Genomic DNA, 14,384 nt, shown 5'->3' with positions numbered 1-14,384 from the left:
TGGACCTTCTATCTCTTTAGTTTAGGGTTATGAATGGGTTAGGATATTCATGATTAATGCAATAATTTTGTATTGCTGTTCTCTTTTTTTCAATACACATACACATACTATTTATGCACATTTCAGGGCAAAGCTCCTGGTTTATAGCTAGCAAAAGATCCCCCTCTTCTCAAGGAGGCATGTTTAGTGGGACACATGGCTGGCCGGTTCCCAGGTTCCCAAAAGACATGTGTCTTAACAGGAGCATCCTCACACAAAGAGATAGGAAAAGTTTGCTCTGAATAAAAAGGAAGCAGAATAGCCATGTTTAATTCATAAAGTAAGAGGTGCTAGGATTGAAACTTTCTCAAAGTTACAGAAGGCTACAAATAAACAGGAAGCATAAGAGTGATGCTTAATGTATAAAGTAAGAGGTGCTAGGATTGAAACTTTCTCAAAGTTACAGAAGGCTACAAATAAACAGGAAGCATAAGAGTGATGCTTAATGTATAAAGTAAGAGGTGCTAGGATTGAAACTTTCTCAAAGTTACAGAAGGCTACAAATAAACAGGAAGCATAAGAGTGATGCTTAATGTATAAAGTAAGAAGTGCTAGGATTGAAACTTTCTCAAAGTTACAGAAGGCTACAAATAAACAGGAAGCATAAGAGTGATGCTTAATGTATAAAGTAAGAGGTGCTAGGATTGAAACTTTCTCAAAGTTACAGAAGGCTACAAATAAACAGGAAGCATAAGAGTGATGCTTAATGTATAAAGTAAGAGGTGCTAGGATTGAAACTTTCTCAAAGTTACAGAAGGCTACAAATAAACAGGAAGCATAAGAGTGATGCTTAATGTATAAAGTAAGAAGTGCTAGGATTGAAACTTTCTCAAAGTTACAGAAGGCTACAAATAAACAGGAAGCATAAGAGTGATGCTTAATGTATAAAGTAAGAGGTGCTAGGATTGAAACTTTCTCAAAGTTACAGAAGGCTACAAATAAACAGGAAGCATAAGAGTGATGCTTAATGTATAAAGTAAGAAGTGCTAGGATTGAAACTTGCTCAAAGCTACAATTTCTGATTTGGAAGTCCCCAATCCTTAATGATTGTGTGACAGTAGGCTGTGTCTGCATAGTCATGCGGAAACACACTCTGCACATGCTCAGGTGTACTTTCCCTTTTAACCTTCCAAATCATATATCTGAAGCAGGTCAGAGAAACTGTGTCTCCACCCACTGTAGTTCTAGCTAAAAATGTGATCTGGTCACATATATCCAACTGAGACATGTGTATTTAATCTCTGAACAGAGACCAGCTTGTATAATAGCTAGATCAGTATTTATATTTCTTTATGGCCCCAACACATAGGAGCCACAGCATCTAGAAAAGGTGAAACTAGGTTTTTGGATGTTTCTTTTTTCAAAAAGATTGTGCTGATGGAGGTATTTTGTTGTGTCAGTACACATTTTCTGAAAACACATCCCAGGTAGGAATTGGAGAGGCAGCATGGCTGGGCTTCATTCTTTGTTTCTCTCTCATCTTCTAGGGTGAACCTGGTGAAGCAGGAGACCCTGGACCTCCAGGGGAACCAGGCCGGCAAGTGAGTTCCTGAGTTGTGGGGAAAATGTTGTACTCCCTCTTCACCTCTGCTAGAGTATGCCTGCTCCAACCTAACCTCTACTTAAGGCTGGCGAAATACTGAAGCTGAGAGACCCTTGGCTAGATTGTCTCAGAGCAGATATATGACTCTTCCTCCTCGGTTTAAGCAAGCAGCATAAGAAGCTGCTTTTGCAAAGCCTGTTCCCATCCCAAGAAGACTCTGACTGGCATCTCTGTGTGCATTCCCAGGGTGTGAAGGGCGATGTAGGTGAAAAAGGAGATTCTGGCCAATCAGGGGCTGCAGGGCCCCCTGGCAAGAAGGGTCCTCCAGGAGAAGATGGAGCCAAAGGGAACCTGGTGAGTTATTTGCCCTGAATTTAAAAGTGGCAAGCCCTGCCTTTTTTTGAAAGGATGTGTCAGTTCAGTTCCCAAAGAGATTCTTTGTCCCTGCTGATCACCCAGTTCTATAATGCCCATCACAAAAGATTCCACCCATTACCCCCAACCCAGCTAAATGCAATCCAGACTCCTCCAGAGTTCATAGTGGTGGGGTATTTTCATCTCTAGAGAACTGGCTTTGGAGGCTGCATCTTGGGTGTGTGGTATTCATTGCTCATGTCTCTCCATCACAGGGTCCGATAGGATTCCCCGGTGATCCGGGCCCATCTGGAGACCCAGGCCCTCCTGTGAGTATCTGTCTTTGAATTGAGTTATTGCGTTGTCCAATTTTTATTTCTGGCTTTGGAGAAGTGATATTGATTTAATGGGCTAGGAGTAGGAGAAAGACCTGGAAGCCACAGCTGCTCTGTTTCTCACTTCAGCCTCTGGGATCTTTTCCCCTTAACAGTAGTGCTTAGGTGTCCAGTTGGCAAAGCCAGGCTTTAGTAAACTGAAAGAGGCATGCCTCTTTTTCAAGTTGCCATAAGTGATCATGTGAACAGTAGCAGGGTTTTTTTTTACTGCTACTTATACAACCATGAGAGTGGCTGTACACTATAGCCAGTGTGGAGTTTTTGCATTCCGCAATGTTAAATTGAAAATACCCCCATGCCATTCTGATGCTTCCCATAAGCTCATTTCAAAAGAAAACCTTACAAAACTTTTAGTCCCAAACTCAGAAATACTTGCTTAACAACCCTCTCAATTTTCATGGTGATACACAAAACAGTCAGAGAGAATCGAGAGTTCAAAGTCTAAAAAGAGAGGGGAAAAAACCCCGAGCCTTTTTGGACTTTTTTATGTCAGAGTTCTCATAATCTGTTGAAATTCATTAAAAATCAGCCATGTTCACAGAGTACCTGTAATCCTGTTACTGACCTTGCCCTATACTCAGACCTTCATCTTCTGCAGTTTAAAAGTAAAAAAAAAATGCCTGGCTGATTTTTAATTAATTTAGTAAAGTTTGGCTTGAACTGAATAATATCGGGCATACTCGGTAAGAGCCAACTGTCAGTGTTCTAAAAGCCAGACTCACAGTTCCTGGGCTTGCCTAATCAGGGGGACACACCCACACCAGACTTTGATTTCACTTGAGATAGTCATGCCTTTCCCCAGAGAATCCTGGGAAGTGTAGTTTGTGAAGGGTGCTGAGAGGAGACTCCTATTCCACTGACAGAGTTCCAGTGGCCAGAGTGGTTTAACAGTCAGCCACTCTGATTTAAGCTCTGTGAGGGGAACAGGGTGTCTCCTACCAACTCTCAGCATCCTTCAGTAACTACACTTCCCAGGATTCTTTGGGAAAAGCCATGACTGTCCAAAGTGAAATAAAGGTCTGGTGTGGATATGGCCAGGGACAGCTTTGGTTTAAATTTGGGTGGGAGGCTATATGTGCCTGCTGTAGGATAAAAAGGTGGGGGAAACCCTGAAAAGCAATGATACTGTTCACAATGTTTTCCTTTTGGAAAGGAAAGGGGCTTCCCCTCTGCCCACCCACCCAATCTCCTCCCCTTCCCCTCCTCCTACCCTCCCTTCTCTCCCCCAGGTCGGTGTTGGACTACGACCTGGGAGACCAGGGTTCGAATCCCCACACAGCCATGAAGCTGCCTGGGTGACCTTGGGCCAGTCACTGCCTCTCAGCCTCAGAGGAAGGCAATGGTAAAACCACCTCTGAATACCGTTTACCATGAAAACCCTATTCATAGGGTCACCATAAGTCGGAATCGACTTGAAGGCAGTCCATTTCCATTTTCAAACATGGTTGCACGGAAATAAATCCCATTGAACTCAAAAAGTATGCAACTGATCAAACCCACCCTCCCTTCTCCTCCCTCCTATCCCTTCCCTCTCGCCCCTTCCCTCCTCCTCCCCCAATCCCCTGCTCCTCCAATCCCCTCCTTCCTCTCCCCTCCTCCGCCTCCTCCCCGTGGTCAGTTTTACCTATCTTAAGCATGATTGCACAGGAGTAAATACCATTGAACTCAATAAGCATGCAAATGATCAAACCTCCCCTCCCCTGCCCCTCTCTTTGCCCCTCCCCCTCCAGTCCCCTCTTTCCCCCTCCCCCACTCCCCTCTCCCCTCCCTTTCTCCTTCCCTCTCCTCCCCCCTTTCTCCTTCCCTCTCCTCCCCCCTTCCCCTGCTCCTCCCCCATGGTCAGTTTTACCTATTCTAACCATGATTACATAGGAGTAAATCCCACTGAAATCAATAAACACACAAATGATCAGACCTGGCTTTGCCCTCCTTCCCCTGGTCAGTTTTACCTATCCTAAGCATGATTGCACAAGAGTAAATCCCACTGAACTCAATAAATATGCAAATGATCAAACCTCTTCTTCTCCTCCCCTCCACCTCCTGCTTGCTCCCCTCCCCCTTTCCTCCCCTCCCCATCCCCTGTGGTCAGTTTCATCTATCCTAAGCATGATTGCAGGGGAGTAAATCCCACTGAACTCATTAAGCATGCAAATAATCAATCCATTCTCACCAAGCTTGCACAGGATCCCATTTCTTATCTCCTGGATTAAAAAGCAGAGAGATTCACTAATAGGCATGAATGAATGAATGAATGAATGAATGAATGAATGAATGAATGAATGAATGAATGAATAGGCAAAAAAACTTGAGGTTTAAGAACGTACCTATAGCCAACAGATACTTCTATCTAAAAAGCAAGGAAATTGGGCAGCTATAGTGAATGCACCAGGGGAGCAGGAGACCTGACCTCTTCTCTGAGATATTGTACTGCCCTACAAATTTGGCAAAATGCAAACACAATCTGGGTTGGTCTTTCACAGTCCAATCCACTTGCTGTGTAGCTTGGAAGAATTTGGTAACAAGAAGAATTTGGTAGCCAAAGTACAAATAACCTTTTTTTTGGGGGGGGGAAGCAACAACTCAACGAGGTCTGAACATGAGCGATGGCCGCAGAATGCTGACTGGGTGGAACAAAAATGGAAAACTGAGGGACAGGAGGAATGGAATGGAGTATCCCAAAAGAAGGCACAAATGGCTGGCTGAAGCCCTGGACAGGAGCACTTCATGCTGCAACATTTTGTTACAGATCCCACTCATGTTCTCTGATGTTAAAGCAGCTGGTTCCCAGGTGTGAACTGATAAATTTCCGATGCTAATTTGCTCCTGTCTTCTTCCACTCAGGGACTGGATGGAATTCCTGGTGAGAAAGGTGATATAGGGGATCCTGGACTTCCAGTGAGTATGGCAGACCTAAGTTTATAATTCCCCTGCTCCCCACCAATGTTGTTCCTGTTGTGCAGATTTTTTTAAAAAAATCTAAATGGTCAGTATTCGATGGAGTTTGCTTCTGAGTTGACATGTATAGGATTGCATGGATTTTGCAAGAGGTTTTCTGTCTCCACCACCACAAATCCCCCGACTCAAATGGTGTGGTTAGAAATCATAGTCTGCTCTTTTTTTATTTTCAGGGACCCCCTGGAGCTTCTGGGGAGCCAGGTCCTCCTGGATCTCCAGGAAAGAGGGTAAGTTGGGGCTGCCATCCCAAAGGACAAATGAAGGGAAGTTAAAGAAGCTGTGCATCCTCATTTATGTTGCTTGTAAAAATGCTATCCTCTTAGATGCCAAAGAATTTAACTTTTTGGTTGCAGTTATATGTATACATAATTGTGAGACACCTATATTTAACTCAGAAGCATTTTTTGAAGAAAACAAACATTATATTTGGCTGTTAGTTTTTTGTTTTGTTTAACAACATTGCTCCTGCCTATCATTGTTTTTGACAAAACTTGCACAATGGTGAGCAATTTTATCTATAATTATAATAATAATAATAATAATAATAAATTTTATTTTTGAGTCGCCTATCTGTCCAGGTTAGCGGACACTCTAGGCGACTTACAATATCATAAAAACACAATATACATCAACAACAGTCACAATTAATTTAAAATCAACTTCAGATCTTGTGCAGATGTATGGGCCTGTTGCACATCACATGTCTTTGCCATAGCACAATTGGCTTGTGCAGGCCCACATAATGAACTTTGTCTACTGCCCTCCCCCCCAAATTGAAACAAGAGACTTGGCCTCATCAATACATGCTACTGAATAAACTTTTCATAATATATTCAATCACTAGAAATAATATTGCCTGTCTCAGAGACCTCTGTGTTTAATACAGAGCTTCTTGCCCAAACAAGCCACAGATCCCGCCTAGGAATGAGCCTTGGCTCTTGCTAATGTCTCTGTACATTTGCTCTTTTTCTAATATTTGTTACCAGAGGATACATTGGTTTGCTTTTTCAGTTTTTTTTTAACGTCCACTGTAAGGCAGCTAAAGTGAATTTTGGATTAAAGGATTTTATATATCCAGCATAAGAGCCCTCTTCAGTAGTTCTTCCTCATGTTAGTGTAGCTCTGCCAGTTGACGTGGCCTCTGATGATGTCTGCTCCTCCTCCCTCCCCAGTAACATCCACCAAGGGAAGTCTGTGTGTATATAGTTGTAGCCATGCATGCTTCCACATAGTCTATGTCCTGACCCGCTGCAACTTCTGCTTCTGAGAAGAGTTGATGGTCTGAGCGAGATAGAAACTAGTAGGCTCGGGAATAGATTGGAAAGTAAGGTCAGGACCCTGGACAAGGACTTAGGTGCTGAATTAGAGTTCAGGAGGTTCAGGACCATGGTTAGTTATCCTGCAGCTGAGGCAGGAGGAAGAACTGCTAGCCTGGAGCTGCGGTCTAGTCATTGGAGTCCAGAGGCGAACATACCACATCAGGGTTCAGGGGATGAGATGTGGGTTGCAGGTCCATATGTGAAGAACCAGGAGTGGATCTGTCTCTTCTTCAGGGTCACCCTGCATCTGAGGAATCCTGATTCGGTGCCATGACATTCATGTCACAAATAGTGCCACCCCATTACAGCGCAACCCCAGCTGAATAGTTCACTTGCAGTGGGTGTACTGTTGTGTTGCTCTCCTCTTGCCACCACCCACTTATCTGTCACCTAGATCAGGGGTTTCAAGACTCCACTTATCTATGGTTATCTACCCAGGACTTATCATCATCATCATCATCATCAAATTTTTTTAATTAAGTTTCCCTTGGGGAAGGTCTTTGCACTTCTCAGAGTTCAATTCATGACACCTCCGTTTTAGATGGCATAACTTTTGGAAGAACTTTATGATCTTAGATTTTCTCCTTTCTGATCAATATTCCTTTATCTATTTCCTGGGCCATGTGTTTCTGTTAAGATTTACATGGTGCCCAGTTTGAGCTCTCTGTGTTCATTTTAATTGATAACATATTATTTACGTTTTGTAAGAGCATATGGTCAGAACAAAATTGTTTTTGAAAAGATTGTGAGAATGAGTAAGGCTAGAATCTTCCCCTAGAAGGGGGGCAGGAATGGTAAAGTGCAAGTTGCTCATCAAACTGTGTTCTACAGTGATTCTGTTTCTCTGTTTCAGGGACCTCTTGGGCCAGCTGGCCGTGAAGGTCGACAGGGTGAGAAAGGGGCCAAGGTAAGAGTCAGCAAACTACTGGGGGACCTCTTAATGGGGTGCTGATAACTCTTGTCCATTCCTCTGAATCAGTCCCCCTGGGTTTCTCCCTTAGCCTGTTTTTATTTCCATCTATTCTAAGGTCAGTATTCTCCCTTGGTGGAATTTGACCCGTCAATTCAAGAGGCAGAGCTGTTAAAATTAGATGTGCGTCCTTTGAAACTACCATATGGGAGCATCTCACATCTACTGGAAGCCTGAATCCTTGAATTTACTGAGCATTCCTACTCTAAGTTGTAATTGGCGATGTCAGAGAATTCTGACAAAAATGAAAACGGGAGCGGAAATTGCCTTTGTCCGCTTAGTCGCTTCATGTCCAGAATGGAAATCAGTCCAGAGAATACAATTGGTATTCATTTTGGTTGATTTCAATCTGCAAACAACATGTAATTGATTACATTTTTCCTCATTTGTATTGTGTGTCCTTTGCATTGAAATGAACGGGGTGGAATAATGTAATGACAGTGTATGCCTATGTTGTACATCGCCCAGAGTGGCTGGACAGCCAGCCAGATGGGCGACTAATAAATTCAATAAATAATAATAATAATAATAATAATAATAATAATAATAATAATAATAATAATAATATTGTTATTATTATTATTACATAGTTTACTTAACTTCACCACAGCAGATAGTGAAACATAATATAGTTTTTGATGGAAGGCAAACTGCAGTGGAATGGAAACAGTGCTGCTTGCAGTGAATACAGGGCAGAATGGAAAATGATGTATTCTTATATTCCTTGCTGTGATACTTTGTCTGTCTCTAGGGGGAGCCTGGCACAGATGGACCCCCAGGGAAGATGGGGCCTGTGGGCCCACAGGGACCTCCAGGCCGACCTGGGTCAGAAGGACTTCGTGGGATTCCTGGCCCTGCTGTGTGTAATTTCCTTCACTTGTTAGCAAATGTGTGGAATAATGATGAAGGATGAGTGGCTAGATCTTAATATGACTTCTTGTTGGTTGAAGACAAGTATACATTTTAGTAGTAAACATCCAAGATGCTTTTCATCAGGTAGTTCTAGGAGAAAAAACATACCCGGAACACTTTTCCAACAAAGAGGGTGGGCAGCTGTTCTTCAACATGTTCAGAGAGGACCAGAAGCAATGGATTTTAAACTGCTGGGAGCAGGTGGATTAAGGTTACTTAAAAAAATAATGCTAAGAGAACTTCGGCAGTGAACAAGATTTCTGGGGAGGGGTAAAGAAAGAATCCTAATCTCGGGACAATCCCAGAGAGAATGGACTGGGTAGTTCAGTAGATCCTTTTTAGATGTGTGGCAGTGATTCAACAGAGCTGCTGATGCCTGAGTAAGGAAATCACGTTGTGTTTTTAAAGCAACTCATATTGCCAGCGTGAGGGAACATGAAGCAGTAAAAAAAAAAACTCCAGCTGCATGTCTATTTCCCTTACATACATACGCAAACATGCACACACACACTGCTCCTTTCAATAACAGCCCATTTACAAATATATTGTGTTAATTAGGAATTCAGTATTTGTGAATCCCAATACAAATTGACCTGATCTTCATCTTCCGGATGATTGTGAAGATCTGAATGCAGTTACACAAATGTTTTCACACTCCCAAATGATCCAACGTAATTCTTGGCTCAAAACCATATCGAAATTCCATTAAAAAGGTATACTTTGTGTTTAGCAGTATGTATTCAAAAGCAAATTTTGGTGTGGATTTTCATTAACAAATTGCAAATAAATGTGGAAACCAAACAGTGTAGATCTATGGATGGACATAAACTGGCATAGACTGGAAATAGACTGACCCATCTGCCCTCAGTGTTAATAGTTCCATATCTGCTTTAACTACATACTTATGCTTTCTGTTATCACTCCCCCCCCCCGCAGTTTGGCTCAGGGCTGGGTAACAGCTCTTACTGCATAAAGCTTCCGCTAACGTGGCACCTCCTTTCTCTCATAGGGTGAACAAGGTCTACTGGGAGCACCTGGTCAGGCAGGGCCACCAGGGCCCATGGTGAGTGGCAGGAAATGGAGGATCTTTGGCCCTTGTGCAAGACAATCAGACAACATATTCCCTTTTCCTGAGACTCTTATGATTTAACCACTTTATTCCATGCTACTTCCTTTCCCCATCCATCCAACTTCCAATGGGTCTCATATCAGTATTTATTTGGGCAGGGGAGCAGTGTTGCAAGCATCTTGGAACTACAAAAATAGAACAGTGTGGCAATGGAACAAATTTCCCAAGTTACGTTTCAAACAATATGACCATTGTGCACAAATGTGTCCAAAAAAGTAAGAAGGAAAAGCAGCTGCTCATTCAGATTCATCGAGCAGTTATTAAGGCAAAGTGCAGTGTTAATCAGGCCAAATTCTGGCCTATGCATCATTCAGTCCTGTTTCAGTTTGCTCAGTAGCAACCCAGTAGGGAGTAAAGCATAACTACAGGAAAAAGCCACAAACTCAAAACTGCAACTGAAACGAATACACCAGCTTATTGATGTACAAAGCTTAATGGAATTATGAGAGAAATGACAGAAAATAAAACAAAGATACTTAAGTGCAAAGTAACTGAAGAAATATCTTAAAGCAATGTGATATTTGCATAAACAGAATGGTGTTATAGGAATGATGGTATGAAATATGAAACAGTTAAGAAACTTAAAAATGTTTAAGCTGAGTATTTATTTATTTATTATGCTTGTATACCGCCCCATAGCCGAAGCTCTCTGGGCGGTTTACAGTAACTAAAAACAAATACAATTTAAGATACATCTTTTAAAAAACAATTTAAAACACAATTTAAAAATTTAAAACAATATAAAACACATGCTAAAATGAGTGGTGATTGATAATAAAATGAACTAGGAATAAAATGATAATATGAGCTAGTAACAGTGACATCATTATTATAATTACGATTACAGAGAGCATTGACAAAGCAAATATTATGGATGGTGAATGATAATATGAAAGGTTGATAATTATACTGTCCACCTAACTCCCTCCAGCCCAACTACTTTGTATGTATTTTAGATATGTTTCCTAGAATATTAGCTTAAAGAAAACCATAGTTACCCAGGTAGATGCTTAGGTTCTTTCAGGCTTTGGGGGCATAAGCTTAGGCGAAGCAAGGCAGAGAGCGAAGTAAGAAAGAAGAGAAAGTAATCCAAATGACGAGTCCCCCCCTTCCCTTCCCAAGAAAATCTAACTAACCCAAAATTTGAACTCACCTTTTATATTAATCAACAAACTAGATCAGCATGAGGGAATTGTCCCATGAATTTACATTAATTTCAGTGAGTGTGGGTGGACCCCTACACTACGTAATCATACATAGACCATGAATTACCATAACCCATCTGGGAGGAGACAGAGAGGAGTAACTGAGACCCCTGCATCACTAATTTTCCACACAAGCACCTTTCTGATCTGCACAAATATGTTTGCTTTCACTTTTGTTATGTCTTCATACGGCTGTGTACTTCAACTCCGTATCAGCTTGCCAGAAATGCACATTCTTCTGACTGGCAGCAGTGTCACTGCTTTCAGAAATCCAATCAGTTTGCAAAAAGTGACACAGACAAGGCCAAAGTGTCTTCCGTCTTGTGTTCATCACGGCTGCTCTATTCTGTGCATTCACTTTCCATAACTGCCATATGCAGGGATCAGTAGGAACCAAACTAACACACAGGAGTGATTTAGGCTGAATTCACATAATCGTGAGGCAATGATTTAAAACTCCAAAGACAGTCATCTAGTGATGTCCCATTAAGTCTTGAACATGCATGGGTGAGTCAGTTATTATAGGAGAAGAGGCAAAATGTCCAGACCCTAGTACTTCTTCATAACTGGATGGTGGCCTATGCCAAGGCCAGAGGAGTTCTTAATATAGCTCTTCTTCTCTTCTTAGGGTCCCACTGGGCTCCCAGGTCTTAAAGGTGATCCTGGCTACAAGGGAGAGAAGGTGAGTGTGGGCAGGCATCTGCTATCTGATGGGAAAATACAGCCCAAACTTGGATGTTACAGTCCTCAGCTTCCTAGCCTCCCATTCCAGAAATGATTCTTGTTTGTGCTTTCTGTAGCTGCCAAATAAACCCCCAGCCTGTCTTTTCATCTAGGTTTTAGATGAGACCCTGCGTAGCCTATGACCCATGACTTTTTTAGTACACTTTCTATTACATTTTCTAAAAAACAATAATTACAAACATCATCATAATAAAAAGGCTACACCCATAATGTTCAAACAAAAGCAAAAGAAAGGGGACAGGTTTAAGTGAGATTCTTATTGGCAAAGGGTGAAAAAAAGGATCAAAATTACACTTATATTTGGGGGGGCTCTGTTGGCCTGATACATAAAAATAACAGAGTTCAAGCCAGTTTCCAAGGTTCTCACGTAAAGATTTCTATATAATTGGTCAGTTGCTCCCTCTGAAAGAGCAGGTCCGTAGTCTGTTGTGCTCCTGGATCCATCTTTGTCACTAGAGGCCCAGGTGACCTCTGTGGCTAGGAGTGCCTTTTACCAGCTTCAGCTGGTAAAACAGTTGCAGCAGTTTCTGGACTGGGATAGCCTGACCACTGTTGTCCACGCACTGGTAACCTCCAGGCTTGATTACTGTAATGCGCTCTATGTGAGGCTGCCCTTGAGGTTGGTCTGGAAGCTGCAGCTGATGAAAAATGCGGAGGCGAGACTGCTCACTGGGGCAGGGTATCACAAACATGTCACCCCACTGCTGAAAGAATTGCACTGGCTGTCCATTAGCTACCAGGACAGGTTCAAGGTTTTAGTTTTGGTGTATAAAGCCCTATACTTCTTGGGACCAGGATACCTGAAAGATTGTCTTATCCCTTATATACCCAGTTGATCACTGCGCTCTGCAGGTGAGGGCCTCCTGCAGATACCATCTTATCTGGAGGTCCATTCTGCACAACATAGGAAACAGATCTTTAGTGTGGCGGCACCAACTCTGTGGAACTCCCTACCCTTAAATATTAGACAGGCGCCATCTCTGTTATCTTTTTGGTGCCGATTGAATACCTTCCTCTTTTAACAAGCCTTTTAAGTTGAGACCTTATCCCAGTCTGCTTCTGTGTTGGAATTACTTTTTAATATGCTTTTAAACCTTTTTTAAAAAAAACAATGTTTTTTAACCTTTTTTTTTAAAAATAACATCTTCAAAGCTTTTAAAAATGTTTTTAAAGTTGTTTTGTTTTAATGTGTTTTGATGCCTGTTTTTATGATGTTTTAAAGTGTTTTTAGTGCTTTTGTTTGCCGCCCTGGGCTCCTACTGGGAGGAAGGGTGGGATATAAATCAAATAATAAATAAATAAATAAAATATATAAGCTGACTAGATCACCAAATATGCGCTCATATGTTGAAAGTGTGTGAATGATGCTTGTGTGGCACCCGGCAGGGGCTTGCTAAACTTGTCATGTTTGCCTATTTGCTGCAAATAGTTGTTGAACATTGTTAAACACCTGGCAAGTCACCATATACATTTGGTGCTAGCAGTGGCCTGGGTTTTGCATTAAGGATCACAGTTGTGCACATCTTCTTTATTGGACATGCCTAGATGTTGTTATGTCACACAAGCCCAAGTTAATATTTCACTATATCAGGGGTGGAAAACCTCTGGCCCATGGGCCTAACTAGGCCTGCCATGGGTCCAAATTTGTCCCACAAGGCCGTTTTCTCCAAGCCATGCCCACATCCCCCACTCCTGACATAATATGTGACATCAGGTGTGGAGCAGATAAGGATGCAGCTCCATAGGAGCAATCAGACACTGAAAATAGTCTCCTGATGGTTCCTTTGCAAATGGGGCTCACTGACAGCACCAGTCAGCTAATTGACACTGACAATGAACCCCACTGAGATCGGCTGCACTATGGAGTTCCCAATTGAGCACTCCCTAGTCCAGTCGTGTTGGGCTTGCTTTCAGAACTGATCAGCTGATTAGCAATGGCAGTGTGCCCTCAAAGGGACTCCTTTTAAGTTTTCACCAGATATAACAATGACAGAGGCCATCTACCTGTCAAAATTGGCTGAAGGGGAGTGGGAAAGAAAAGGATCTGGCCCATTGGGTGGATCCAGTTCCCCACCCCTGTACTATACCGTTGAAAAGCTCTGTTCGTGTTGCTTGCAAGAAGTGAAAAATGTTGGTCTGAATTGGTCATGAGAGTAAGTGTGCTCCTGTGGATACAGAGCAGGTATGGTGACCATGCTGACTGGGGCTGATGGGAGTTGGAGTCCTGTAACATCTTGAAGGCCACAGGTTCTCCATCCTTTGGTTCTCAGATAACAAATCTCAGATTTCAAATCCCAAGCACAGGCAAGGGCCTCAGATATGCCAGTAGACAAGTAATCTTTTGTCACCCTTAGTGTCTATCAGTTAAAGTGGATCTGTCTTGTATGGTTATGATTTTGAGTATGGATGAGAGATGATCCAGAGATAATTTGTATACATACAATTTATGTGCATGAAAAATCAGCTCTGTTAATTCACCAAGTCTTCATGACTGGAGCAGAGAAGGTTTCTGTTACAATGTGGTGAAAAGGATGTTCAGTTTTCTGATTTGGGGCCAACGATGGATAGGTATATAAGCATATGTACATTTATTTTCTAGCATCTGCCCCCCCAAGCTGAGCCTGATTGTAGAATTCCTTGAAATCTCTCTTTCTCTCCTTCCCTCTCCCTTTCTTCCTAAAGCTCTCCCCTTTCCTTCTAGGGTCATGCAGGACTCATTGGGTTGATTGGCCCCCCAGGTGAGATGGGTGAGAAAGGTGACCAGGGGCTGCCAGGGAACCAGGGAACACCAGGCCCTAAGGGCGACCCCGTGAGTAGAT

At 42.4% G+C, this 14,384-nt stretch overlaps 1 protein-coding gene across 6 annotated transcripts in view; it reads left to right on the top strand.

Moving 5' to 3' along the window:
• The window catches only part of COL5A3 (collagen type V alpha 3 chain), a 144,005-nt gene that overhangs the window by 117,841 nt on the left and 11,780 nt on the right, over window positions 1-14,384 (top strand). For all 6 annotated transcript variants that reach the window (XM_061614515.1, XM_061614512.1, XM_061614514.1 and 3 more), the window contains 10 exons: window positions 1,527-1,580; window positions 1,829-1,936; window positions 2,212-2,265; window positions 5,173-5,226; window positions 5,460-5,513; window positions 7,459-7,512; window positions 8,327-8,434; window positions 9,497-9,550; window positions 11,450-11,503; window positions 14,267-14,374. In XM_061614515.1, coding sequence (XP_061470499.1) covers window positions 1,527-1,580; window positions 1,829-1,936; window positions 2,212-2,265; window positions 5,173-5,226; window positions 5,460-5,513; window positions 7,459-7,512; window positions 8,327-8,434; window positions 9,497-9,550; window positions 11,450-11,503; window positions 14,267-14,374 — 702 coding nt within the window. The remainder of the gene's footprint in view (window positions 1-1,526; window positions 1,581-1,828; window positions 1,937-2,211; window positions 2,266-5,172; window positions 5,227-5,459; window positions 5,514-7,458; window positions 7,513-8,326; window positions 8,435-9,496; window positions 9,551-11,449; window positions 11,504-14,266; window positions 14,375-14,384) is intronic.

Source organism: Rhineura floridana, chromosome 3 (assembly GCF_030035675.1).
Source record: "Rhineura floridana isolate rRhiFlo1 chromosome 3, rRhiFlo1.hap2, whole genome shotgun sequence".
In the NCBI taxonomy this organism is placed as follows: domain Eukaryota; kingdom Metazoa; phylum Chordata; class Lepidosauria; order Squamata; family Rhineuridae; genus Rhineura; species Rhineura floridana.
Note: the sequence above shows the minus strand (reverse complement) of the source record. Positions and strands in the feature narration are given on the sequence as shown.